The 25847-nt window shown below is 39.9% G+C and overlaps 1 protein-coding gene across 1 annotated transcript; it reads left to right on the top strand.

The window, feature by feature from the left end:
- Window positions 1-5871: 5871 nt before the first annotated feature.
- Window positions 5872-15396, top strand: LOC135704748 (protein maelstrom homolog). The gene is made up of 4 exons (XM_065226230.1): window positions 5872-6381; window positions 6438-6639; window positions 13764-14680; window positions 14789-15396. The coding sequence occupies exons 1-4, from the start codon at window positions 6229-6231 to the stop codon at window positions 15347-15349; spliced, it is 1833 nt and encodes a 610-aa protein (XP_065082302.1). The 5' UTR covers window positions 5872-6228; the 3' UTR covers window positions 15350-15396.
- Window positions 15397-25847: the final 10451 nt, after the last annotated feature.

The following is a 25847-nucleotide window of genomic DNA, read 5'->3' as shown; positions in this document are numbered from 1 at the left end:
ATTAGGGATAGTTAGATGGACATTAGGGAAGGGATTTTAACCAACCGGTGGAACCTAACGATTTTAAATTTGTTCACTACTTGACTAGCCTATTGGTCCCAAGCAAATCGATTAACGTACCCCATTCTAGTCAAAATTCTAGTACTACACTATGTTTGTTTTGATTCGCTATGAAAGTTTGGCAGATAAAATTAGGGGTTCATGGATTTTCCTACACTCAAAAAATTCTACATGTTAATGCTACGTGAAAACATATGTGGATTTTTTCCATCGCTCTTTTCACATAATACTTACGTGACTTCCATGTAGTGAAGAAAGCTTCCATTCTAAATTTTAACATTGGAGTTTCACGTACAAGCTACGTGAAATTTCAGTATTAACAACGACATATTTCAGTAGATTTTAAATGGAATCATGGTATAATTTAAATTAAAACCAAATGAAGAATATATTATTTTTGGATGAATTGTGTTGCAATAGCGATGAACCTTTTTCACCTTGGATAACATAATTTTGTGATTCTGCATTCTGCCTATTTCTGGCCGCTTCGGAAGATGGAACAGTTCCATGAACATGAATAGCAAGTCGCCCGGATCCTTGAGGGAGATTTTCGAACGCAGGATGATCACGGCGAAGGCGATGAAACGCTGATGCTGGGGCAGGTGATGCCGGTGGAGTTTCAACTTAATTGTTTTGGTTGTGGAATTGCTTTGGGGACAGCTGATGGAGTGGAAGGTTCCACCGGAAATTTCATTGCAGGAATAATCTATATGTTTGGAGTAAGTTCTCGTGGACTCGTGGGAACACTGTTTCCTTCTGTTTATGTTACTGGCTGAGGTGGCGAGTGAGGTGGCGTGTTCGTCTGGAGTAAATTAACTCAGAGTACAAAGTACTTCCAAATTGTTTTAGTTGGAAGGTTGGAAGAACTTTGGAATTTGGTCCGTAGTTATGTCCTGTAGCTCGAAAAATTCAATTCCACACTCTGTAAAACAAATAATACAAATTAAACCACATTATTTATACAATAAAATAACTTTTACCGTTCAAAATCTGTAAATCAGCTAACACCTCTTGCAGTATGTACTGCAGAGTGGCCATGTTTCTTATTTTTTCATACATGTAAAACACGTAGCATGTACGTGAAGGTCAAGCTGTCAAAAGAGTGCCTTCAACGTATGTGATTTTCACGTAAATGTTATGGGATAAAAAAGTGGATATGAAATGTGTTCCTTATGAACATCAAATACTGATAACTAAATTCTACTTGCGACAGGTAAAGTCACAAAAAAATACAGGTATTGAGATCTACGTGATTTTTCACGTAGCATTAACGTGTAGAATTTTTTGAGTGTATGTTTCGAGGGGTGCATCGATTAGCTTGGGACCGAAGAGATTACCAGAGCTGAGCCAAAGGTTGAGCATGTTTTTTTCCGGGCCTTCTGGTCTTAGATTTACCTCTATGCTTTAACCCTATGTGAATTTCGGAAATATCGGAGAAGTTGAATCAACATTTTTTGGGACGTTAGTTTTTTTTTTCAGGGTATACTAAGGCTCTGAACCATTTGGCGAATTTTTTAACTTTTGGTTGAAATTTGACAGATGGAAAGTTATCGATGAACCCTGCTATCCGAGCATGGTTATTTCTGACAGACAAGAAGTTAAATTTTGCCAACTGTGGCTCGAAAACCGGTCGATCCACAGCACTGGGATTTTCGAACATAGAAAATAGCTTTCGAAGTGTCACATTTAACCACGAGTTAAATTTAACTCGGCAAATGGTTTACAGCCTAAGCCTGTGTTCCATTTGATGAATTTTCACTTAAATTTGACACTTCGTAAATAAATTATAATGTTCGAAAATCTCTCTGTTGTTGGTACAATAACAGGTTTATTTTAAAATTTTCCATCTGTAAAATTTATGTGAAAATTCACCAAATGGAAAACAGTCTAAAAGGCGCAAGACATTATCAATATATTTTGATATACTCCCAATATTTTGATATATTCACACCAAGATGATATTATCACAGCAACCTTGTACTTGCTTGTACCGAATTCACACATTGACAGTTAATTATTCTGATTCAAAGGGAAAATAGAATTCGACAGTGAGCATGCATAAGGGCCTATACGCGATGATCGATTCTCTTCGTCGATTTTCTCTTTTGTTAATAACTCACTAGATTTCACGTTTCTCGGTGCGTTTGCTGTTGCTTTTGATAGCCAATACAACCTGTTACTACTCTGCATTGAACAAATTCTTGAAAATTGTTTCGCTTAGCTGTAGCAATGCAAAGAGAAAATCGATGAAGAGAATCGATCATCGCGTATTCGCCCTTATGAATGCTCACTGTCGAATTACAAAAATAAGTTGTTGGCTCGGTTTTATCTGCATATGCTCTCAAGATTTCGCATTAAGGCTCCAGGCACCGTCACTCATTTTACCGACTTCGGTAATCTAAACTCTGTGTGTATATGAGCAAAACGGCGACATTGACAAAGTTTCAAAGAAAATAGGCAAAGCATTTGGGCGTACACGCTATTTCAAAACTACCCAAATTTGCGTAATATCCACCCATATCGATCAAAACTGAACCTATTCAAAAATGGGTAAGCTGTGTTGGGAAAGCACAAGTTGACAAATGAACAACATTGACATGAATCCGATCAACTTTGTTCATTTGTCAATTTGTCACTCCCAACACAGTTTACCCATTTTTGGGTAGGTTCAGTTTTGACCGATCTGGCTGGATTCTACCCAAATTAGGGTAGTTTTGAATTAGCGTTTAGCAAGAACATTTTTTTTTTCTTGATTTGTTTTCCGTCGATCTTGTTTTCCGTGCTGAGCACCAATGCTACCGACGCCAGGGAGGCAGCTCCCACACCTGAACCACATACAAGCAGACATAACACATTGAATATTTCTCACTGTGAAACATCGTCGCTTAAACATTACCGCCATCTGTTGAGTACACTGTGGTGGGCACTACACTGAACAGATGGCGGCAGTGTGTAAACGTCAAACCCAAGGGAATTGACTATGCTCTGCTATGTGACCAGAGATGTTATGCCTCAGAACATCCCGGTGGCGCAGACTGGGATTGAACCCAGGCCTGCTGGGGTGAGAGGTAATCACGCTTACCACTACACTACCGGTGCCGCTATAGCAAGAACATTAGACCTATAAATATGTATGGCGGTTGCTAAAGGGCGCGAGCGTGTCCTTAGAAAACAATTGGATGTAGGTATAATGTTTTTATTTTTACAGCTCCGAATGAATCCGGAAGTTTAATGAATATTTACTTTATAGTACTTTGACTATATGTTTTAGTATTACTTCTACGTGAAGTCAACGATTTACATAGTTGAAGATGCTAATTTCAAATAACAGACTGTAGTGGTAATTTTTATACGATAGATGGAGTAGATGAAAGCATAGAGTTGATAGTTCCGTTAGAGTACGGCAGTGTGAAGATTGCATATAGATATTAGAATAGCGAGCTAGAACAACTTTTAAGGAAGGTACAAATCGGTTTTTTCATCTCTCTTTACCAAACTCCCCCTTTGGAGAGGGATGGTGAGGAGTGTCCCCCCCCCCCCCCCCGCCACCACTGGCAAAAAGAGATGAAAACCGACCCGCTCAAGTACCAACTGTGTGTTTGAAACAGTTCTACCGATTTTTACCGCACTTCAGTTGTTATTTGAAGGAAGGCATCCAGTCGTAGGTTTTGGAAATTGCAACTATTGTTTACCCCTACCACGATATGTGCTCCTGTCATCGTCGACTTGACGATCTCGAGGGGACACGGGTGGGGTAGGTGCTGCTACTGTACCTTTCGACCATTGACAGTAATTGATGGTATGCTCCCATCCAGAGTTATCTCTATCTCTATTCGTTGCCAAGTCAATTGAACGCCTACGACCAGATCGGTTTGAGTTGAACTCAACTCTCCTGCCTCATCTAAATCCCGCTTAATGCAGACCTTTTCCGTGCAGTCACTAATCATACAATAATAATAAAAAAATCCACCACTTGAAGATGTCAGGAAATCACTCTCAGGTGGAAGCATATTTTCATGGGCGATTCTCTCCAGTAGAATGCATTAACTTATCAACGACGTTCAACCACCAAGGAGACGTGACCTAGAGAGATCGAGTGCAGGGGAGTTGGCTTCCATTTCTCACAAGTTCCGGATCGAATCTCAATCCATAACCAGTAAAAAAAGGACTCACCCGTAACAGACATTACCACCCCCTTCCCTCCCCGGGGCGATGTTTTATTTTTTCGATTTATTTTTAAAGTCGATAAAGTAGATCTGTCAAGCCAACACATACACTCTAAAGTACACTGTTATTTTTTTTAATCAATAAATTCGCCAACCAACAGTAAAATAACAATAATATATAATGTTATTGAAAAAAATTATATGGGGAAATCACGAAAATTTCATTGTTAAGATACTTAACAACCCCCCTTTTTTATTGTAAATTTTCCATTTACCATGAAATTTACTGTTTTGTACAACATAAATCAAGGTAAATTTATTGTAGACGTAACAATATAAATCATTGTTAAGACAATAATTTTCGTCTTATTGTTACATTGTTTTTTACTGTATTTTTGTTGTTATTTTTTTTCGGGTACTTTGACTATATGTATGTATGTATGATTTGTACCTTCCTTAAAAGTTGTTCTAGCTCGCTATTCTAATATCTATATGCAATCTTCACACTGCCGTACTCTAACGGAACTATCAACTCTATGCTTTCATCTACTCCATCTATCGTATAAAAAAATACCACTACAGTCTGTTATTTGAAATTGGCATCTTCAACTATACTTTATAGTGATTTATAACTTAAATCGCATCAATTATAAACTACTAATGGAAAGAAATCATTGCTAAACTTCGTTTAACCATGATGCGATATTGGCCCTTATGAATGCTCACTGTCGAAATATTCACGTTTAAAAGCAACTGTACCAGTCGTTGCCATTTGCGGCACTATTTTGCTTACGCACAGCGTTTCCATTTTGGCTTAATCACTCCTCTCCACACCGGTCGTTGCTATCAGAGTCATAATTTAAGTTACCGTTTTCCACACCGACAAAACAAACTTTTGACGTTCATTTAAAATAGCAACCGTCTGATGTGTTGCTACCGGTTTGCTAAATTTATGAACTCACTACTTCCCACACACTTAATCTAGCTCGGTAAAATCTCCAACAGCCGATTACTTCGTCATTCACTTTTGCTGATATCTCTGCAAAATATCTGTTTGTTAGCTGATATCTAAGCAAAATATTTTTTGTTAGCTGAGTCTCGGCAATTGTTTGACTGAATCTCAGCAAAATAAATTGCAGAATGACTCGGCTGTTGGAATCTCGGCGAAAAAATTTAAGTGTGAGGTGCGGATTGCTATTTCCCCAACCTGAATAACAACCCCCGGTATGCAAGTAGCGTTATGGTAGAGGTTGGTAAATGTGCCTTATTTACTCATTGGTACGGTTGCTTTAACAGTGTTTTAGTTTGTTTCACATAAATACCTTTATGAAATTCAAATTCTTTTTTATCGTTTGCGTCAAAGTGAGTCGCAGACAGTGATGGAAAAGTTCATCAAAGTTCCCTATGACTCGCGAACTTTTCCAACACTGTTCGCAGATACGGCTATTTGAAAATTCACGCTTACATTTTGTTTTCCTCCAATTATTTATCAGTTCGGTTGTGTCTGTGGTAGCTGCCGCAGCAAATGAATTTGTTGCCGTTCATCCTGTAAGTTCACCGCATCCAACATATCGGTAAAGAAGGTAAAGGTACTTTTCTTTTTGTTCACTCGCATGTTTTTTTCATTCTGCTTGTGACTTTTGAGTGTGACGGTGAACGACGTAGCACAGCGCCATCATCTCGGGCTTGATGTTACTGTACTGTGTTGTGTAATTTAATTTATTAAATTTATTACAATTCGTGTATCTTTTTGGTGACAAAATAACCGTAATCTGTGTGTGGATTGTAACAGTGAAATAAGTAAAAACGAGGTAACCCGAATGACAACCAGTGGCTGCTAAAGGAAGAAGATCCAACAACGCACATCGCGTCCGACCGACATCTTGTAGTTTCCTCTTTGTGTATTTCGCCATTCTGGACTTTTTTTTGGAAACCGCAGGTAGAAAATCCTTCCAACTGCGTAATCGGAAACCGGTTTCCAGATTTTCAACAACCTTGAAAGATGGCACCGAAAAAAACCAATAAACGGAACCACCAACCGAAGGGGCCCTACTACTTCTTCATGATGGAGTTCAAGAAGAAGCAGGAGGCCGCCGGGCACTACTTCCGTGGCGGGGTACACGAGGTTCAACTGAAGGCGTCGCCCAGATGGAATGTAGGTTTCGTGCGTTTTCAGGGAATTTTCCATATAAACCACATTCGTGATTACAGGCAATGAGCAACGATGAAAAGGAACCCTATATGAAGATGGCCCGTGAGCATCGGGAGTTTTTGAGAGAAAATGGCGAAAAATATACCTCTCAGGGCATACCGCTGACCATGGTAGAAGCGGAGCAGAAGGCAAAGGTAGCCAAAGTCGATATGATAAAGAACACAATCAGCGACATGCTGGACAAGGCCGTTGCCAATAATGGTAAGTTCCACCGCTTCTGTCTACCTGCGATGGTATGGGTACTGACTGAGAGATCCCTTTTTGTCTAAGAACACATCCTTGCTCTTTATGTTTTGCCTTCCTGTGCCTTATTCTCGCTTTCTTTTCTTTTTTTTTTGGCATCGCAGTAGCTGTCCTTCAATGTTGTTTAATTATTCTAAAAGGGAGGGTTGCCTGCGGTGTTGAAAGTATAGGCAGTTGTTGATACGCATACGAACACATGAGGTCTGATCCCGTACTTGCTACACTATTTTATTTTCGTGCAGCAACTTACAGAAAGTTGCAGCAGCCTATAGCAAAAGGAACACCCCCATTGTCGTGTTCTTTATTACTAGCATATTATCCATAAAGAATAGCATATTAAGTGCCATTAAATTAATTTGTAAACAATATTCACAAATGCAAGGAAACAATCGAGTAAGAAGCGATTGTACAACATAACCTCTATGCTATGTAAATTCTATATTCAGTATTTCACCACATAACGATGTTTGGGTGGACTTTGCCCATTTCACCATTCTAGTACAAGCATTGTGAAACCTGATAAGATGCAAGCTACAGGGTGACAAATCTATACCTTCAAAAACCGGGAAAAGCCAGGATTTTATTGTCTCCAGTAAAAACTCGGTTTTTTGTAATGTTCAGCAGGAAAATCACCTTGAAACTAAATATTTGAAATTTAATTGTTAGAGGTTGATATAAATACAAAACCAGATTCCATTTTGGAGCGCTTTCAGCAGTTTTGAGGCCAGTTTAGTATATTTCACAGTGTTATGGAAATTCTAGCGCTTCAGGTTTTCAGCTTTGGCCCAGTTTTGTAGGCAATTTAAGATTTGTTTAAACCATTTTGCTTTTTCAATTATTTTTAAGCTTGATGACTGTTTTGGCGGTTTAAAGCCATTTTGAGATTGTTCAGAAACTATGTATATCTTGTTTGAGAGGTTTTAGACCACCCCCTTTCCACTCAAGTGCGTCACAATTCGAACCAATAGTTTTGAGGCATTGTTGAAAGCATAAGATTCACACATGAAATGGATGTGTTTCACAATAAGTGCAAAATTAAGTGTGAGGCACATGATGATGACGTGTGAAATTTTTTGAGTGTATTTCAAGTCTCCGCGTACATCGTACGGGTTAGGCAAAAGATGTGCGTCTATCTTTAAAAACTGTCGCATAAATGGCCCTTCGCTCATTTTCAACTTCTATTCAATTTTCATACTGCCGTACTCTAACGGAACTATCCACCTACCCTCTTCTAAAGATCATTCTCTAGCTAATAAATTATCACACTAAAGCTTCATGTTAGCATTTCCAACCAACTCTGAAAATCGCTAACTTCGCGTATGAAGTAACATAAAAACACTTTGAATGGATTGTTTTCATACTTTAACTAACCTTGTTTACTATATACATAGTTGGAGATGCTATAGGCTAGAGAGGGTCTAGTACACGGTTAGAAAAAAGTACCCAAAAGTAAGTTATTTTCACTCATCTCGGCCCTATACTGCAGGAAGCCAAAAGTAGGGTTAAGCTCTTACTAGACCATCTCTACTTAAGGCCATCGTTCGGACATTTTTAGCCGTTTGTCTGTGATTTGGGTGGTTTTCCAGGAAACGTCCCGAAAATCCGGTTTAGAAAAGCGAATATCGGGAAAAAGAATTCCGTTTGATTTTAGTCAAAGATTTTGTTTTTCTAATGATGGAAACGTGCATTTAACTTCAAAGGGTGCGCCAAACATTTCCGCTGTAAATTCGTCACGGACATAGTAAAAAAGCAATCAGCAATTGGACCCATTAGTTTTACCACGTTGCCACATTTTCTTGTTCCTTTGCTACCGGATCACAGTTCGTAGGTGAGCGTGTCCTTTTTCGCATGTTCAAATTATCAGAAATTATATCGAAGACCTTCGACTATTCGGAAAGTGAAATCGAGTTCTTCATATATTTCCATATCATATCATTGATCAGAAACTCTTCTGAAGATCTTCGGTCAGTTAGAATGTGTATTCAAAATATCAGGTTGATCAGGAATCATATCAAAGACCTTCAAATAATCTGAAATTTAAATTAAATCATTTAAATATTATCCCACCATATCAGGTTGATCAGGAATTCTTCCGAATTATCAGAAATTATACTGAAGACCTTCGACTGATCGGAAATTGTAATCGAGTTCTCCAAACATCCTTAATCAACCTCACCATCTGTTATTATTACATCTGGTAGTCTAAAACAAGCAAATACTGGAATGAACTTTCGAACTAAGGTCCGTTTAGACTATCTGATTTCTTGGTCTGATTTTGATCGCCGCCATAATGAAAAATCTACTCGATTTTACTTTCGAACCCCCGTGTTTGTTGATGTACACATTTTAGTCGCTATATTCATAGTCTGGCGGATAGAATCTTGGGAACCAATTGAGCTGTCAAATAGCGGAACCAATCGAGCAAATCACGACCAACAACAAAAAAGAGCACATCAGCTATTGCGAACAAAATCTCGGAAACCGTTTTCTCGTGACTCAAGGCGTCTGCCTACACAAACTAACACCATGTTTAAGATGTGGAAACTATGAATATAGCGACTATAGTTCACACTGCTTGCACATGTCGAAAGAACACTGTCAATTTAGATTTCAAAACAAAATTGTATCAGGAATCAAAAGTAAATACTTCCATAATGAATTACCGGAAAATTACTCTAGCTTCGGCAGGCGTATTTGCTTTTATAATTTTAAATAAAATTAGAAGGAGAAGGTGAACTTTGTGGAGCAGGGAATGGTTGCTCAGGAGAAACACCGGCAGGGAATTGGCGCATATTGTCCTTCAAGAACTGCGATATGAAGACGAAAAAGAACTTCGCCATGATGTCGATACCAACTTTCGACAAGTTCTCAATACAATACAATACATGATTCCTTGCGCTCTGACAATTTCTGTTAAGATCTCAATTCTGCATATTTCTCTGAAGACCTTCGGACGTCCCTAAAGTGTTGTTTCTGTTCTCTGGTAAAACATCTTTGAAGATCAACAATCTTTCCTGAAGATCTGCAAATTTCCCGGTAGTTCTGCAAATTTCTCTAAAACTCTACAAAGTTCCTGAATCCATGCAGATTTAAGATCCTTAAATATCAACAATTATCTCTGATGTTTACTAAATTTCTAATAATCTACTCGAAAGTTCTGTAAGTTTCTCTGTAGATTTTCATGATTCAATGAATATCTGCAATTATGTTCAGAGATACACCATTTCCTTAAGTATAAAAAATGTATCTAGAAATTGTTGAGCTTCTCGGAAGTTTAAGGAAGTTCTCTAAAGATCTACTATTTTTTCTGAAATTGTACAAATATCTTTAAAGATCAGCGAATTTCTCTTAAAATCCAATAACTTCAATAAAATTCTGAAAATTTATTTAAACATTCGCAGATTTTTGAGTAGATTTGCTATCTACCCTCTGAACTTTTTTGAAGTTCTTAACATTTCTTAAAAATTCTGTAAAGTTTTCTGATGTACTGTATTTCTGCTCTGAAGATCTACGAACTGCCCTGAAGTTCAATAAATTTATCAGTAGATCTCCGAACTTCTCTAAAGTTCTGTAAATTTCTTTGTGGATTCTTGGACTTACACAAAGTTCTGAAGATTTATCTGAAATTCTTTGATATTCCCCAAAGCTCTACAAATTATCTCTGAAGATTCACGAATTTCTCTGACGTTGTGTAAATACTTCTAAAGATCGGCGAACTTTCCCGAAGTTCTGTGAGTTTTGCTAAAGTTTTGCAAATTTTTCTAAAAATGTACGAACTTCTTGAAGTTCTACAGTCTTCACTTACGATCTACGAACTTTTCTGAAGTTCTTCAGATCAATCTATTTCCAACTTCCATGGAGTTCTGCAAAATCTTGGACTTTCGTACTTCGCTGAGATTTGTTTTTGAAATTGAAGTGCTTTTCTGAAATTTTACGAATTTTTCTGAAACTGTGAAGCTTTCTGAACTACTGAATGTCTCTGAAGGTCTACAAAATTCCTTGCAGGTCTACAGATTTCTCTTAACATCTACTCTTCTGACGTTCTGCAAATGCCCTTTAAGTTCAGTAAAGTTTTCTGAAGCTCCGAAGTTTTAATCTCAAGATCTACCTATTACCTTGAGGCTCAATAAATTTCTCAGTAGATCTGTAAACTTGTCTTAAGTTTTGTAAATTCCTCTGTAGGTTCTCGGGCTACCCTGAAAATCTGAAAATTTCCCTGAATATCTTCTAAATTACCTAAAGTTCTCCAAAATAGAAAATAGTAGAGCCTTGAAATTTTAAATGTTTCTCTCAAGGTCTACAAATTTCCCTGAAATCGTATAAATATTTTATTTAAAATCGCCGAACTTCCCTGAAGTTCTGCACATTTCACTGAAGATCCATTAACATTTCTGAGATTCTAAAAATGTATTAGAAAATCTGCACACTTTCTTGAAGGTCTTCAAATTTATCTGAAGATCTATGACCATTCTTGTTCTGAAGTAATTTTTTTCAAAGCTCTGTAGCTTTGTTTTGAAGATCTACGAACTTTTCTAATGTTCAATCATTTTTCAGTAGATCTCCAAACTTCTGTGAAATTCTTTGCATTTCACTGAAGATTCTTGGAGTTGTCTGAAGTTCTGCGAATTTCCCTGAAGATTTGCAAAATTCCTCTTTTAGTTTTACAAATTGATCTGAAAATATTTTAACTTGCTTGAAGTTTTGAAAATTTCTTTCTTTCTGAAGATCTACGATTTCTCTAGTGATTTTTTCTGAATTTCTGACAATTTCAATTGATTTCTGTAAAATTTTCAGAATTTTTGTAGTTGTGTTCTCACGATCTACGAACTACCCTGAAGCTCAACAAATTTCCCCGTAAATCTCCGAACCTCTCTGAAGCTCTAAAACATTTTAGTAGGTTCTCAGACCTGCTGTTTGGCATGCTTATTCTTATATAATACATGCTACGTATTATATAAACACTGTTCAGTTGACCAAAGCCATTACGACATCTTTCTGCCAATCACATTGGAAAATAAAAATCAGTCAAATCATACACAGGACAATATTGAATAGTGAAATCGACTAGGAAATCGGTTTACTGACATCATGCCGGATGTCTTCAAAACACAAATCAAGCAAATCAAGTGAAATTTTAGAAGAAAAAAAAATATTTTCGCCTCTCTTGCGGCTATTTTGCTGAATGAGTCGAATGAAAATTAAACACAAACCTACTTCGTTCGACAAATCAAACGTCAAACCTAATCATCATGTCGAAAATGCAGTCCGCTCGAAGCAGACCAACAAATCAGATAGTCTAAGGCCGTTCGCAATGTTGAGTTTCAAAATTGTTCTAAACTACTCGTCAATTCTATAATTAACCACTTCATTCGAGCACTTAAAATGACGTTTACTACCACTCGAACTTTGAAATAAAACATTATTTTGAGATTTTTTCTTCTAGAACCTCGAGAAAAGTAGCCAAAATTTGTGCGTTTCATAAAAAAAATAGAAATTAGTTGGTCCAGTTTTGCTGAAATCGCTGGTAGAAAGTCACGCCAAAACTGCTTGACAAAGTGGTCAATTTGAAACTGTCAAAAATAAAACTGCAACACGATCAGCGCAACGCACAGTTCTAAAAGATGTTTGTAATTGTGGTACTCCGGAACAGGAACCAACTTCTAAATTCACTTCACGGAATCGGATTTACAGAGTATGTAGTAAATAAACACGTCTTACTCTTCCAGATGTACAATTTATTCTACCCGAGCTTACGTTTCTAAAGTCGTAGCCTACTACTAACTTACTGCTATAGATAGCACAGTAATCATCAGTTCTATAAACTTTACTCTATTTCCGTTCTCCGTTTTTTGTTTGTTAAGCTCTTCGAAACATCTTTAAACACATCCAAAGAAATTTGAAACAGAGTTCCATTCGTGTTTCAACTCGCTCAGAAATAAAACAGAATAGTCGAGCAGTTGCAAATCTGGTGCAAAATAGTGCTCGAATAAAGAAACTGCATCTCAGTATTGCGAGAGGTGGGTTTCTGTTCTAGCTTCAAATTGAAACAGTCCTTATAAAATACAACAGCATTGCGAACGGCCTAAACGCATTTTTATTGATCTAGCATTAGTCCCATGTTTCATAAGTTCTATTTCCTTCAGCCATTTAGAATGGCTGTCAACTAGGTGTAAGTAGAAATGTTTTTCTATCAAAATAAAAGAAATCAGAGTGCAATCCACTTAAAGGACCCTTTGTTGGTTTCCACGTCTCTGTAGATTTCGCCTTTGGCACTACTGTCATTTTAGCACACGATTCGCAGCGTTTAACAAATGCTTCTATATCTGCATTAAGACCTGGCCAGTATACTGTCTTTCTGGCTAATTGCTTCATTTTAATCATCCCACTGTGGTTAACGTGCTTTAGTTTTAGATCGGCCAGTTTTGTTTTCTCAGGCAATTAAAGGTAATCTGCAATCTTTCTTGCATTATGAAGAAATAATTCAAGGCTACTCGCATTCATCTCCTCTCGTTTCTGATAAACATTAAATCCCAATTTTTCCCGATTTTCCTGGTTGAGTTACCACATTGACATACTATAATGGTAAAAAGTAGAAAGTGTTTTTGCAGCACATACAATGCTAGAAGAGCAATAGTTTGCATCGATTAGCTCGATTTGTTTACATTATTTGTTACTTAAGACCAAGGAGGTGGCACTCACTCCTATCTCAAATAATAACAAGTAACCATAGCGAGCATAGCTGCGGGACCACGCTCTGGGCCAGTTTAGTTTGAAATGTACTCACGTTTTTATGCTAGCTATGAAAAGGTGGCGGTCAGTCCCTTGCTTAGGACCTTTTGAAAAAGTACTCGAGCGTTGTTCTTTCATATATTTTTTCGACAAGATTCCAATATTATCAACCCTCAGACTCTTGATATTGCCTCCTGCCCTGTTTTATTGTATTGCTATTTATTTATTTCGTCAACCAACGTAGACTAGTACTAATACAATACAATCATTTAGTGGCTCGGGGCACATTATTCAGCACAATGACACCCTACATAAACAATAACCAACCCCTTTTGTGTCTTCCCTTTTTGCAGAGCTGGAAAAACTGGAATTCTACTTCATCTCCTTCGCTTACTTTTGCGTCACATCCGGCGGAACGTACATCCCGGCGGAAATGGGCTTGGTGCGCTACAGCCTGAAGGACGGTGTAATGGACAAACTGCACATGTTCATCAATCCGGGAAAGCTTCCCCTGGGTATGGCATACGATGCCAAGCAACATTCGGAGACTGACCATCAGCTTCCCATCCCACCGGATGCGATGGGCGAGAAGGACAACGATGAAATTATCCTGAAGATGTTCAGTTTCCTGTCCCAGCAGGAAAAGATGCCCCCGCTGTTCACCGAAACCAACGATATCAAGATGGTGGAGAACATTCTGAAGGGAATATTGAACCAAGGATCAATGGATGAGAACACTCTGCTCGTGTGCCCACTGTCGGAGTTGTTTTACCAATTGAAGCGTGCTACCGAGAGCTTTGGATTAGACATCAAGACCTTCCCCTCAGTGCACATTGCGCAGGCCATCATTCAGAAGGACGTTTACGAATACACCAAGGATATCTCTTGCGATGCCCACGAGGAACAAGGTAATGGAAAGTACTGTCCTCTGTCCAGATGCGTCCGCTGGGCTTACATCATATCGGACAGTTGCTGTCTGGATCTGAGCCTCGAGATGAAACCAGGAAGGCATCTACCGATGAATGCCGATACAGCCCTCTGCAACACCACGGACATTGGCGATACCAGCTCGTACATCAGTAACCAGATGGATAACTGTTCGTTTGTTTCATCGTCGGAACTAACCCACGTTACGAATCCAAAGATGCAGAAATTGCCAAAGAGCCACTACGATTCGTTCGACGAGAAGGGCTCGAAGGTATTCAGCCATAGCCGTGGCTTGGGGGCGTCATCCTCCGGATTCAAAGATTACGATTACAGTCGGAAGAAGGTGATTGATTTTGACTTGAAACCATATGATCCAGTAGCTAAAATGTCGATTTTGACTTGAAAACATATGATCCAGTAGCTAAAATGTCGATCTTTTTCTCTCTCACAGATCAAGGACGAATATCCTGCCTTGGGCGACTCGATGAAGTATGAAACCTCGAGCGTCACCAGCAGCAGCAGCAGCCGTCGCGAGTCTTCCCGAAGCGCTTGGGATCGGTCGACTAGCCGCGATTATTCGCCGCCGCGCAGTTCACACGATTCCTACGATCGTCGTGATCGCGATCGAGACAGTAGCCGTCGTGATCGTGACCGTGATCGGGACTGCTACAGCAGTAGCAGCCGTGATTACGGTCGCGATTACGAGCGGGATCGTCATCGTCGCCGCGATTCCCCCGATTACAGTCGGGGCGGGAGTAGCCGCAGCAGTACCGACCATCCACGCGTCAAACAGGAACGTCACTCGCCGGATTCGGATCGCGACGAACTGCGTCCGTCTTCGTCACGGTCCTCCGATTCCAATCGGATCGTGGGAGGCTACGGTCGTGGTGCACTATTTGCGCCACCGTCGTCCTCGTCACGGTCGTCACCACCTGGTGGTTTGTCGTCCAGCGACTTCCCCGAACTGGGGGCAATCCGAAGTGGTGCTGGTCGGGGACTGCTGAGCAAGTAAGAGGGTCTTTTTGGGGGAGAATATTGAGAATATTGACAACAGAGGAAACAATGGGCAATTTTTTGACTACTGTGCTGCACAGCATGATGCAGAAATCTTCACGATTTGAAGATTCACTACTCTAATGCAAGTTTGTTCCAATTGTACATTAAGTTTCGAAAGTTTTTCTTTTATTTGTGGCTTCGGCTTTCTTCTTATTTTAAATAACTCATCTTTCATGTTTCGTGTCACATTTCCCTAACATACTAATTTCCTTTTTTCGTTCCTCACGAAAACGGAAAAACATAGAGAAATCCTTAAGTTTTAGTATCGTGACAACCAGTTTTTGAAGAAATGGGAAATAAGTAAAAGTTTTTGTATCAAATGTATGGTAAAGTATATGTGTCAGTTTAACAGAAACACAAGCATAATTATATATCTACAAAACATCCTTTAAGAAGGAAACTACAATTTGAAAGATAAAGATAATAAGCACATAACTATTCTTCAAAACGATTCAAAGTTCACTTACCTGCATGATGCACGATTGAAAACAATCCGATGAGTAAAATAGTAAAGTTCTAATAATAATAGAAATACAATTAGTCAAGTAAGGAACCGAAAAGAAATAGACGATTGCGATTAAAAAATACGATGAAATGATACTGAAAGAACTCAACATTTTCTCATGCATAATATGATAACTGATGAATGTGCTGCAGACAAAAAAAGTAATAATCAAAGTTCAGTAAATACAAAGTGACTTCGAATGAAATCTCTTGATAGTTTTCTTTTTCGTTGTTCCGAAATGAATCCTTGAGATTTTGGTCTATTCTTCTTCTTCTAATTTTGCTTCGTAGCGTATGTTTCGAAATTCTGAAAAGTTGTCAGCTGACACAAGTTTGCTTTTTGAAACTCCAGCTTACATATCCACCAGAGAAACGGAACAAGAAACCCGACGTTGATTACCGGTCACTCGAGTCGCCAATCAGCGTCGACGTAGATTTTTAACGATGAACCATCCACGGCCAAAACCAGCTCATCGTTCAACGTTTGCGATACCTCAATCGCAATACCTGCTTTGCCTCCAGCCATTCAGCTTGAGTCGGACAACTAGAGCAACCGAAATATCTGGACACGTATTACGGCCACGTACAATAAACCGCCAATAAAGCTGGCATATTGGTGATTATTTGGCAATTTATCCGTTTCATTCTCCTCCTTTGATTGTGGTTTTGCATCAGTCGTTCCGAAACGTTCCAGCAGTTTTCGGATGTATGTTGTTTAATTCAGGCTCTCTCCTCCAGCTGATCGATTCACCTCGATTCCAAGAAAGTGAAATGCCGGTTCAGCTCTCGAATTATCTACTCATACTCTTCTTCATAGGCACGAGTCATGTTTGGACTGCTCGAACAGCGTCGAATGTTTGATTCCTAACGCGGGCAGCTTGCTTCAGTCCGTACAGGTTTTTACGGAGCAGGCAAACCTTGCCATCGCCTTTCTCGTTCGAAGCTCGAACCAGTAGGCGGACGCATGTACACGGTTTCCTCAAGAATCCCGTGCAGATGCGCTGCTTTCACGTCGGCGTGTTTCACAGAACCTTCTTCCTCTGGCTAGCGACCGACAGCAGAACACGAAAGGTAACCTGCTTGACTACAGGAGCGAACACCTCATCGAAGTCGGTTCCATACTTCTGCGTGAACCCCTGCGCTACCAATCGAACTTTGTAGCGCATTTTACCTCTTTTAGGGGCTGTTCATAAATTACGTAGACAGTTAAGGGAGGGGGGGGGGATTGACAATTATCCACGGACCATACAAATTTTAAAAATGTTGTATGGACAACTGTCAACTCAGGTTAAGAATCCTAAAAAAACTGTCTACGTAGTTAATGAACAGTCCCTTATGTCCGTGCTTCACCAGGCGGACCGAGAGTAGACCAATTTCACTGGGCGGATCGAGGACTGATTTCACTAGGCGGACTTCTTCGGATGCTAACGGAGTTTAAAATGGACTTGTTATTCGTTTAGACTTCCAGAGTCTACTGAACTGTTTCTGTATATTTCTGGATTGTATGACATTCCCCAGAATGTATACCATTCCCCAGAACGGACTATACCCAATAAAACCATTCCCCAGAATACACCATTCCCATAGGCGTAGCCAGATAGGGGCAGGGGGGGCGACTGCCCCCCCCCCCTAAACTCGGCAACACAAAGGCTTTCGAGGAAATGGCGTTCGGTGAAATGGCATTCGGCCAAATTTTCCATGGTAATTTTTTTTTCGCCCCTCCCTAGCTCGAAACCTGGCTACGCCCTTGACCATTCCCCAAAATGTACCGTTCCCCAGAAAAGTATGCCATGTATTAGATTGACTATTTTTGTTTATTATAGTCACTCCTGGAATCTTCTTTCGCGTATATAAAAAAGAATAGAAAAACTTCTTAATGGATCAAGGCGTTTTCCTTTCTTTGAAAATATAAGAAAAGGAAATAATTAATTCTTTGGATATACGATAAAGAAGGGAATATGCTCTTCCTTTAATATATGAAAGAGAACATAATTAATTCGTTAAATCTATGATAAAGAAGGGAATATTCCCTTCTTTGAATATATAAAAGAGAACATCATTAATTCGTTAAATATATAATAAAGATGGGAATATTCTGTTCTTTGAAAATTTAAGAAAAGGAAATCAATAATTCTTTGGATATACGATAAAGAATGGAATACTCCCTACTTTAAATATGTAAATAATATGAAAAAGAAGGGAATATTCCCTTCTTTGAAAATATAACAAAAAGAAAGAATTAATTATTTGGATGTACGATAAAGAAGGGAATATTCCCTTCTTTGAATATATAGAAGAGAACATCATAAATTCGTTAAATATATGATAAAGAAGGGAATATCCCCTTCTTTTAATATATAAGGAAAATATATAATCAATAGGTCGTATGAATAAAAGCGTTTACTTTACTTTTCCTGTAAGAAAAGCACGGGAAAGTAAAGTAAACTCTTTTTATTCATACGGCCCATTAGCTTTTCGCAAGGGATTCGGGGTAATGACTATTTGGGATAATAATGAGTGGAATAATTTTATAAATTTGAAATCGGTAGTTCAACCGGTAGTTGCATCGATTTTTTAATCCATCGCGAGAAATTCTTCAACTCAAGTCGAACAATTCTTCGATAAGGTTTTACAGTTTCCGACTGGTTGAATTGGATTGCATAATAGACCCTTTGACTTATTAAATGATGAACGAAGTGCTCGAAAACTTGAAGGTTGTCATTTTATAAAGAGCTAAAACATGGTTTGGAATTTATAAATACATAGTTCCATAAAAGTAAACATAGTGTATTATCAATAGTAAAAAAAAGAAAAGTGAAAATTACTAATTTCATCATCTTTTCTGGGGAATGGTACATTCTGGGGAATGCTTTTCTGGGGAATGGCTTTCAGGTGAATGTCATACAATCATATTTCTGACATATTTATCCTAGCATCAGTGTTGCTAAATTATCACAGGCATTTAACATCGCACCGTCATTTGACGTATCGATGAAATGCGCACGTATGCCACAACCTCTTTCGTCCTGCTTGCGCTTAACAATCCATTTGGATCCGATTAGTTTTCGGTCTCGAGGGAGGTCCGTCAGCTCCTACGTGCGGTTTGCACGGAGCGATTGCAGCTCCTCCTGAATAGCTGCCTTCCACAGCACGCTTTCGGGACCGTATATAGCTTCTTCATACGTTATAGGGTCAGGTGGAAGATTTTTCACCAGACTACTTGTTTCCCGGTACCGATGAGGTGGTACCAACAATCAATACGAAACTAACGATGTTAAATTGGCTCACTACTTGACTAGTCTATTGGTCCCAAGCAAATCGATTAACGTACCCCATTCTAGTCAAAATTCTAGTACTACACAATGTTTGTTTTGTGTGTGCCACCACGACCTTAAAACCGCCGCGATCAACCACACGGCACCGCAAGTTTGGGCACCGTGAAGGCCCACGCACATTAGATCCGGATCGGACGCGTTGCGGCAAAGTGACAGCTAAATCTATTGTCCAACTGTCAAATTTACGTCAACGCAACGCAAACGGATCTAATGTGGGTGGCCCTTGACATCGAAGCGATTCAACGGCTGATACGCGTGAGGCTCGCGGCTGGCGTTTGCGTACGCGATTGTGGCATCAGCGTAACGTTCGGATACTGCTTGGAAGGGAAAACGGCGAGACGAAGCAATCTGGTCCGCAGTCAACGAAACTGCTTGATTTGATTCACACCGATATCTGTGACCCGATGTACACCGTAACGCCAGGAGGAGCTCGTTATTTCTTGGTGATGATTGACGATTACAGTCGATTCACTGTGATTTATATTTTGAAGCACAAGTTCGAAGCCGCCGAGACGATTGAAGCTCACGTATAGAAATGGTGCATACACGTTTCGGCAGGTATCAACCGCAATCAGGTCCGACCGAGGAGGGGCGTATACAACCAAACACCTCGGACGATTCTATCGTTCGGAAGGAATTGTGCCCCAGTTCACGACCGCCTACACGCCACAGCAAAACGGCGTTGCAGAGCGGAAAAATAGAAGCTTGGTGGAAATGGGACGCTGTATGCTACTGGACGGAGATAAAGGGTGATACGGTCAAAATTTGGTCAATATCAACTTGACGTATTTCTTTCAATTTTGCATTTAAAAAACCTGAACACCCCTTATTTTGAAGGTGTGTGTGTGTAGAATGTTGCTCCTATTTTGATTTTGGAATTCACTCTTCAGTTGTCAAAATGCCGTCCAAGCAAGAAGAGCAGCGTATCAAAATTTTGCTCGCGCATCGCGAAAATCCGAGCTACTCGCACGCAAAGTTGGCAAAATCGCTAAAAGTTGCCAAATCAACCGTTACAAATGTAATTAAAGTGTTTGGGGAACGTTTGTCGACAGCCAGGAAGTCTGGATCGGGGGGAAATCGAAAACCGGAAGCCGCTGAGACGACAAAGAGAGTTGCCGGTAGTTTCAAGCGAAACCCTAACCTCTCTCTCCGAGATGCCGCAAATAAGCTGGGTGTATCGTCTACAACCGTGCATCGAGCCAAAAAACGAGCCGGACTATCGACTTACAAGAAGGTAGTGACTCCAAATCGCGATGATAAACAAAATACGACGGCCAAAGCGCGATCCCGGAGGCTGTACACGACGATGCTGACGAAGTTTGACTGCGTGGTAATGGACGACGAAACCTACGTCAAAGCCGACTACAAGCAGCTTCCGGGACAGGAGTTTTATACGGCAAAAGGAAGGGGAAAGGTAGCAGATATTTTCAAGCACATGAAACTGTCAAAGTTCGCAAAGAAATATCTGGTTTGGCAAGCCATCCTGTGGCTTGAAAAGCAGCATTTTCATAGCTTCCGGGACTGTCAACCAAGAAATTTACGTGAAAGAGTGTTTGAATAAACGTCTGCTGCCTTTCCTGAAGAAACACGGTTGTTCCGTACTGTTTTGGCCGGATTTGGCATCTTGCCATTACGGTAAAAAAGGCCATGGAGTGGTACGCCGCCAACAACGTGCAGGTGGTTCCCAAGGACAAGAACCCTCCCAACACGCCAGAGCTCCGCCCAATTGAGAAATACTGGGCTATTGTCAAGCGGAACCTAAAGAAGATTAAAAAAACTGCTAAGGGCGAGCAGCAGTTCAAGGCAAACTGGCTTTCTGCGGCGAAGAAGGTGGACAAGGTGGCTGTACAAAATCTGATGGCAGGGGTCAAGCGTAAGGCCCGGCAATTCGGATTTGGAAAAGCGGAAGCCTAACTGAATATTTTTCCTGAATTTTATACTAATTGAACTTGAAAAAGAAATTTAATTTGATTTTTTAAATAAACGATTTCACCGATTTACACGCGTTTTCCCTTGACCAAATTTTGACCGTATCACCCTTTAGGCGATACCGTTTCTGGGCTAAGGCGGTCAACACCGAAACTTACCTCAACCATCTGTGAGTATTCGGCAGCCAAGCTTACGTACACTTTCCGTCGAAGAAAAGATCTAAACTGGAGCCGAAAGCTATGAAGATGACGTTGGTGGGATACTCTGATCACCACAAGGCATATCGTTTCATCGATACAACGAATGACAAGGTGGTGTATAGCAGATACGCACGTTTTCTGGAGGGCCAATCGATGTTATCGAGATCGAGTCACCGCTTCAGCATATCCAACCGGAACTCGAGCAAGACGATGACGAACAGGATGACGTTTATGATACGAACTCGGAATACGAATCCGGTGAAGAATCATTGGGTGAAACTTCAGATGAACCAGCTAATCCGGCACGCACCACGAAAGGAGTACCACCATAGAGGTAACTCTAATAGCGAATTTGTTTATTATCCAGGTTGGAACCAGTTCCAACCCGTGCGAACCCGAGCTTATTGTCAGTGCGAACCTCAACCCGAGCCAGCCCTAATAAAAATTGTATGGTTAATTTGCTTAACGACGTGTTCTGGGTATCATCCAAACCATTTGTGGAATAGTTCAATGATTTGGGTTATCGTTCGTTTATGGTTATTTTTATTAGGGAGGTTACAAAAACAAACGTTAACACTGACGTTAGAAAGGCAACAAGCAGACCCAATCTTGATACCCGATCCAGGTTGGAACTGAATCAAAAACAAATTCGCTATAAGACTAGTAGGTCCCGAAGAAACGTGCTCAACTTGTTGGCTCAGCTCTAGTACTATCTTCGGTCCCAAGCTAATCGATACACCCCTCGAAACATAGGAAAATCCACGAACCCCTCATATTATCTGTCAAACTTTCATGGCGAATCTAAACTAAAGCCCTACAGTACTGTAGGGCTTTAATCTAAACAAACATTGTGTAGTACTAGAATTTTGACTAGAGTGGGGTACGTTAATCGATTTGCTTGGAACCAATAGGCTATTCAAGTAGTGAGTCAATTTAAAATCGTTAGTTTCCATCGGTTGATACTACTGTCGAACGGTTGACCAAATGCTGGCTGGGCAGAGGCAAATAGCACAGAAATAGGTGGATAATAACACTGGGACACAATGGCTGGAAAATGTGTGGAAAGGAGGGGATGGTCACATCAAACTCTAACATCAGACAAACAAAGGAATTCGTAGATTGCCTGCATGTAGGGAAGATCACGGGTTCCCAACACATCTCCTACTTCACGGAAGGGTTGTTTATCTCGGGCCACTAGGGTATCCAAAAGTCGTGCTCTGGAGGCGTCATTACCCGCGCAATGCCAAACTGCGTGATCGATGTCATCATAACCGGTTCTGCACCTACATATATTGCTGTCAACGAGGTTTATTCTGTAGAGATGTGCGTCTTGCGAGTAGTGGTTGGACATAAGTCTTTACATCACGCGAATGAATCCCCTAATTACATCCAGACCTTTGAACCACGCTCTCGAAGAAACATTTGGAGTAATGGAATGTAACCAGTGGGTGGGACAAAATGCGAATTCCAGTTCCAGTATGATTTCCGGGGGCCTTCTGGGTCCTAGAATAACTGTGTAAAATTTCAGGTCGGTCGGTGGAACTATATTTTAGCGCCAGCGGTTTTAATTTTACATAGGATTTTCTATGGGAAAACTTACTTTTTCAAATAAAAATCTGGTGAGGTCACCCATCGTTCTCTAAAACTAAATCAACCCAATTTTCTCTAGCAAATTTTACAAGGAAACTTTTCTTCCAAGACCGCAAAACGATCCGACACTTGTGGAAAAAGTTATTTAGCCATTACTGATTGCTAACCAAACGAACTGCTCATTATTCTTTTTTTTTCTAGCAGCACTGCCAGCTGCCGCCTGCTGCTGTCTGCGCGACCCTAATAAAAAATAACCATAAACGAACGATAACCCAAATAATTGAACTTTTCCACTAATGGTTTGGAAGATACCCAGAACACGTCGTTAAGCAAAATAACCATAACAATTTTATTAGGGGAGGCAGTCACGTTGTGTGGGGGTTCACTAAGCATGGAGGAAAGCCGATATCATGCGCAAAGAATCATCGATTTTGATGAAACGTTACACAGGTTTCCGGTATAGTACAACAATTATGTTTCACGGGGGTCATTTGGAAACAAGCGTGATTTTTCACAAGGGTGTATTTGCTTTGCCGCACAATTTATTCAAACAATCCTACTTGGAAAAACTTCGAGTGTAGAGCAAAATTCTAGGAAAAAAAATGATGTACCTGTACACTGGGATGGAAAGATTCTGCCTGAAATCAACGGATCGGCTTCCTATTCTTGTTACTGGAGCAGGGGTGTCTAAACTTCTTTCGGTACCTTCCCTATCAAGTGGAACGGCGGATGCTGAATCAGCTGCGATAATGGAGACAATCAACGAAGGGGGTCTGCAGTAAAGAATAGTTGGAATGAGCTTTGATACAGCTAGTGTTAACTCTGGCGTAAAAAAGTGGTATTATAACCCGTCTTCCAGTTCTACTGAAAAGAAACTTGTTACCATTGGCATGCTGCCATCATATCGCCGAAATTGTATTCAAACACCTCGAATTGATCGTAATGTTTTTGGGTGGAGTTCCTCCAAAAGGATTAAGATTCCACAATGCAGGTAGCCTCAGCCGTGTGAGGTGGATGGGTCGCGAAATATACATTTTGAAATCGTGGATGTGCAGCGAAAACTTTGATGATCAGCCCAACTAACAATTTTAGCTGCAGCTCAGCTTATACAGGCAAAAATTAGCTGCATAAGGCAAATTTTGGCAGTATAAGCTAATCTGCAGCTAAAATTGTTTGTTGGGAGTCTCTTTGGAAGCATTACACAACTTTTACTCTATTTCTATCGCAATGCTTCATTCGATATTGGTATCGTCTAAGTAGTTCTGTTACATTACGCTTCGATTGCCATGAAAGCCTTTCAAAATCATCTATGGTACTTATCGGAATGGAACGTTGCCCTTGCTTTTTTTCGATTCAAAAGTAGAAATAGACGAAAAAGTAAAGATGGTAGCTGCTTTAAATGAACCAAAAAAATCGATCGAAAAATCGGGAAAACGACGCCAACTCAGCGAGGATAAAGTTCTCGTCAGAGCAACTAACATCAGTGACCATTAGACCCTTTCGGACTTAATTACTGAGGCTTCAAGAGAGTTTTTTACTGTAATGAACATCTCCACCGATTTTCTCGGTGAAAACCCTGAACATTGGGATTTAAATCAAGATTATCTGAAAGGTGTAAATATAACAAATCATCAAGTTATCAAAGTTATTTTTTGTTGATGTGTCATATTCATGAAAATGTATTCACTGTTACCAACCGAAAGAGAATGATATATTTTCATAAACATTGTTTCGATTTTGAACAAAAAAAGTGCTTTAAAATTATTGAAAGTGACGGCGGCTCTTTTCTACTTAACAGCGCAGCAGCGAGTTCAAACTCTTGGGGTTGTGAATGATGTCGCGGAAAGGCGCCAAGAATCCCGAACAACATGAATACCTACTGCAAGTTGTGGAGTACCACCGCAAAATGAAGCCGATGAAATATTGAAGTCTGAGCAGCAGCACATCGACTGATAAGGTTTGAATAAGTTGTGCGGTAAAGCAAATACACCCTTGTGAAAAATCACGCTTGTTTCCAAATGACCCCCGTGAAACATAATTGTTGTACTATACCGGGAACCTGTGTAACGTTTCATCAAAATCGAAGATTCTTTGCGCATGATATCGGCTTTCCTCCATGCTTAGTGAACCCCCACACAACGTGACTGCCTCCCCTAATAAAATTGTTATGGTTATTTTGCTTAACGACGTGTTCTGGGTATCTTCCAAACCATTAGTGGAAAAGTTCAATTATTTGGGTTATCGTTCGTTTATGGTTATTTTTTATTAGGGTCGCGCAGACAGCAGCAGGCGGCAGCTGGCAGTGCTGCTAGAAAAAAAAAGAATAATGAGCAGTTCGTTTGGTTAGAAAAGCTTCCGGTCTTGGAAGAAAAAGTTTCTTGTAAAATTTCCTAGGGAAAAATTGGGTTGATTTATTTTTAGAGAACGATGGGTGACCTCACCAGATTTTTATTTGAAAATGTAAGTTTTCCCATAGAAAATCCTATGTAAAATTAAAACCGCTGGCGCTAAAATATAGTTCCACCGACCGACCTGAAATTTTACACAGTTATTCTAGGACCCATAAGGCGCCCGGAAATCATACTGGAACGAGAATTATTGGTTTCCATATATCCGTGTCCCAGCCTTAACCACCGTGCAAGAGAAATACTTGCTCTTACGACGAGCTGTTCGCAGGTGGCCGTGATAGGTAATCACTATGGAAATGAACTAAAACGCGCACGTAAGCGAATGAAAACTATACATTTAATTAACGCGACCATCGATGGTAAAAGTTGTGCACGGCGAATGAGAACGACTCAAATTTTTGTTTAGTTCACTCATAATCGCCAAAAGTGCAGGAACTCAGTGATGAGTAAAATTTGTCTCATGGTTTCCGGTGGAAAACCTAAAAAAT

Source organism: Ochlerotatus camptorhynchus, unplaced genomic scaffold, assembly GCF_037179485.1.
Source record: "Ochlerotatus camptorhynchus isolate MF236.1 unplaced genomic scaffold, CSIRO-AGI_Acam_v1.1 ptg000247l, whole genome shotgun sequence".
Taxonomy (NCBI): Eukaryota; Metazoa; Arthropoda; class Insecta; order Diptera; family Culicidae; genus Ochlerotatus; species Ochlerotatus camptorhynchus.
Note: the sequence above shows the minus strand (reverse complement) of the source record. Positions and strands in the feature narration are given on the sequence as shown.